Source organism: Empidonax traillii, unplaced genomic scaffold (assembly GCF_003031625.1).
Source record: "Empidonax traillii isolate 1590-97213 ecotype Southwest subspecies unplaced genomic scaffold, ASM303162v1 scaffold2755:size26730, whole genome shotgun sequence".
NCBI classification, from domain to species: Eukaryota; Metazoa; Chordata; class Aves; order Passeriformes; family Tyrannidae; genus Empidonax; species Empidonax traillii.
In genome coordinates, this window is record NW_020957948.1 from 18217 (window position 1) to 21111 (window position 2895).

Below are 2895 nucleotides of genomic sequence, written 5' to 3' on the forward strand. Positions count from 1 at the left end.
GATCCCCTTTTACTGTGTATATAGCATCTTAACTGTATATAACTGTAATTTACGTAAATATAGATATATTTTTATATAAGCAGCCTGACTTTGGGTTCTTTAATTTTTTAAAGTTTTTTTTCCTTTACCCTAAGAGAAGAAGGGAGGGGGGGGAGAAGGCTGCTGTCATGACTTTTGGGCATTTGGCAGGGAGTCAGGACCAAACCATCACAACCCTTGAGAGAAATGCAGTGTTGGACAGAGGTCCAGAGAGGTAATGAGACCTCTGCCCTTGGAGACCCTGAAACACTCAGATGAACAAGGTCCAAGAACACCGAAGGCAGCCCTGAGGTCAGCCCTGCTCTGAGCAAGTGGTTGCCACAGAAACCTCCACACGTTCCTTCCAACCTCAATCTTTCTGTAAGTCTGAACTCTCCAGGTCCCCTAAAAAAGCCTTATTGTACTCCTTCCTGTTCATCAGGGACATATTTTCAAACATGTTCCATGATCCACCCAGACCCAAGGGTAGACTTTTTCCCCCCCAAATGATGCCTGTGAAAATGTGGAGATGGGAGTCTCGTCATCAACACTGAAAAATGACACCCGTCCCCCTTCATAATCCAGAGAGACCCTGATCCGCCTGGGAGCCTGGATTTCAGGAAATTCAGTGGAATCAGAGGAGGTGAAAGCTATCAAGAACAGTCCCTGTATCTCCACTGCCCAGAGGCCTTCCTCTGGTTTAAACCTAAAACAACCCTTCCTTTTCCCATCTTCTCTAGAGACCCCCACAGCCCATGTTCCTGTATCCTCCTCCACCTCCACCTCCCAGTAGTGTCTCCCCGAGGTGAAGCCGTCACGGCCCAGAAGGCAGCGCCACACATCAAATCTGTTGGGGGTGTCAGGGATGTCCTCTCGTGGGTCACCTCGTGTCACACTTTTGCCATTGTCAGACACAACAAGCTCACAGTGGGCTGTGTCTGGATCCAGAACCACGTTCCCTGCAGGAGAGATGGAATCAGCACATCAGGGCAGGATTCTGCAGATTTGCCTGAAAGTGGGACATGCACCAAATTCAAGGGAGGGTCAGCAGAAGCATGCCTGCTCCCAGCAGCATCACTTGCAGGAGGGGAAGTGCCAGGAAGGGCAATCAGAGCAGGGAAGATGATTCAGCACCATGAAAGACCAAGCTTAGTTACCTTCTTCAATAGGCACTGCGTGTCTTCTCCATGCTTTAAAAAAAACACAAGAACCACAGGTCAGAGGCAATGGAAAACAAGGGTGCTGGGTTAGCTCAGGGTAATGATATGGCAGTGGAGGTGCACATTTTCTGCACTGATGTTCTCTTTGTGAAAGTCATCTCACAGCGAGTTGCTTCAAGACTGCAGTGTCTGACTACATGGAAGGGCTGCACCCATTTTCTCCAAATGCAATCACACTGCCTGTCCTGATTGGGGCATGCATTGATGGTCAGTTTGTACTTTGAGAACTGACAGAATTTTCTTTTTAGTACAGAACTAAGATTACAGGGAAGAGCCTACAACCACACAGAGACCAATGGAAAATAATCTTTGTGAAACAAGTTCTGTATTTGTTCTGTGCCCAAAATGATTCTGCCTGTAGATGGAGACAAAGTTTTAGTGATTCACATGAGAGGTTTGTTGGGTAAAGCTGTTTGGGTTGCCCCTACCTCGGGCCAAGACAAACCCATTCGTGGAGTTGTCTTCGCTCAAGGGGCAGGGTACACCTGGTGGATGATGAGGAAGGATGGAAAAATACAGTGTGTGCCTCAAGGAAATTTATCCTTGGGGAAAAACTAACTTTGTGCTTCAAGTTGTTTTACAGGAGACCAGTCACCAAATGAGAGAGACCTGACCAAAGCTGATACCGGTATCTGACGATGAGACAGTGAACCAGTCCTAAACCTGAACTGTGATTGTAACCAAAGCAACAAGGATCTGAACCAAGCTAATGTTGATGCTGAAGCCGATCTACCACAAGACAACTGCTCCAAAGGACTATATATATATATGTGTATATATGCACGGGATATAAGCAGATACGTGAAATATAAGTGTTACATAAAAATAGTATGGAATAAGGGGTGGAGAATGTAGTGGTTTTGAGTCTAGGCCTTCCTTGGTGACTAGGTTGTAACCAAGGAACCATGGCCATGTTCCCAGTATTCCATACAATTTTTACATAAGCAAGAGTATAAATAAGAAGAGAGAGGAAGCTTCCGGCGGACCGAAGGCAAAGCTTCTCTGCTGTCGCTCTGCCCAGGTGAGGGAGGGAGGCCTGGTGTGCCTACTGGGTCTTGGGAGGCAGATAGTGCCAGTGGTTCTTTGGTGCAGTTCGCTGTTCTCTTGAGGGAACTATTTGCTTTTTATCCTTTTTTATCCTTTTTTCCCTTTTTCCCTTTCCCTTCCCTTTCCCCTTTTGGGGGGTTCCTTGTGGGTTTTATATTGTATATAGTTCTAGTTATATACAAATATGTGTTTCACTTGAAATTCAGTTTGGTTTGGGTTCTTTTGATTTTTTTTTTCTGATCTTTTCGGTCTGCTGTGAGAGAGGCAGAGGGAGGGGGAACGTTTTGTCCCTGTGGTCCGGGCACTTGGCTGGGAGCCAAGTCCAGCCTGGGACACCTGTGAATTCTTCCACTGGAAGGGTTCTCCAATTTGTGGACAATGGAAAGTAAAGCTTACCTATTTCTTTCTGCTGCTTTCCTGCGAAGAAAAGTAAGAAATGCAAATCATTTAAAACTCCTCCCTCCTCCGAGCACTGATGAACCCCCAGCAGGAGTTCCAGCCGCCCGCACGGCAGAAGGGCCGCGGGGCCTGGACGTGCCCGCACGACCCACCGGGCCCATCTCCTCCCAGGGAGACAGAGAGGATTTCAGTTTCCTTCATTCCTCTCTAT

General features: G+C 47.1%; 1 protein-coding gene across 1 annotated transcript; it reads right to left on the reverse strand.

The window, feature by feature from the left end:
- Positions 1 to 221: 221 nt before the first annotated feature.
- Positions 222 to 1332, reverse strand: LOC114072200 (butyrophilin subfamily 1 member A1-like; the record flags this gene model as incomplete). The annotated part of the gene is made up of 2 exons (XM_027910121.1): positions 222 to 977; positions 1176 to 1332. Coding segments are annotated over 2 exons (678 nt in total), but the record flags the coding sequence as incomplete, so codon positions are not given.
- Between the last annotated feature and the right edge of the window lie 1563 nt (positions 1333 to 2895).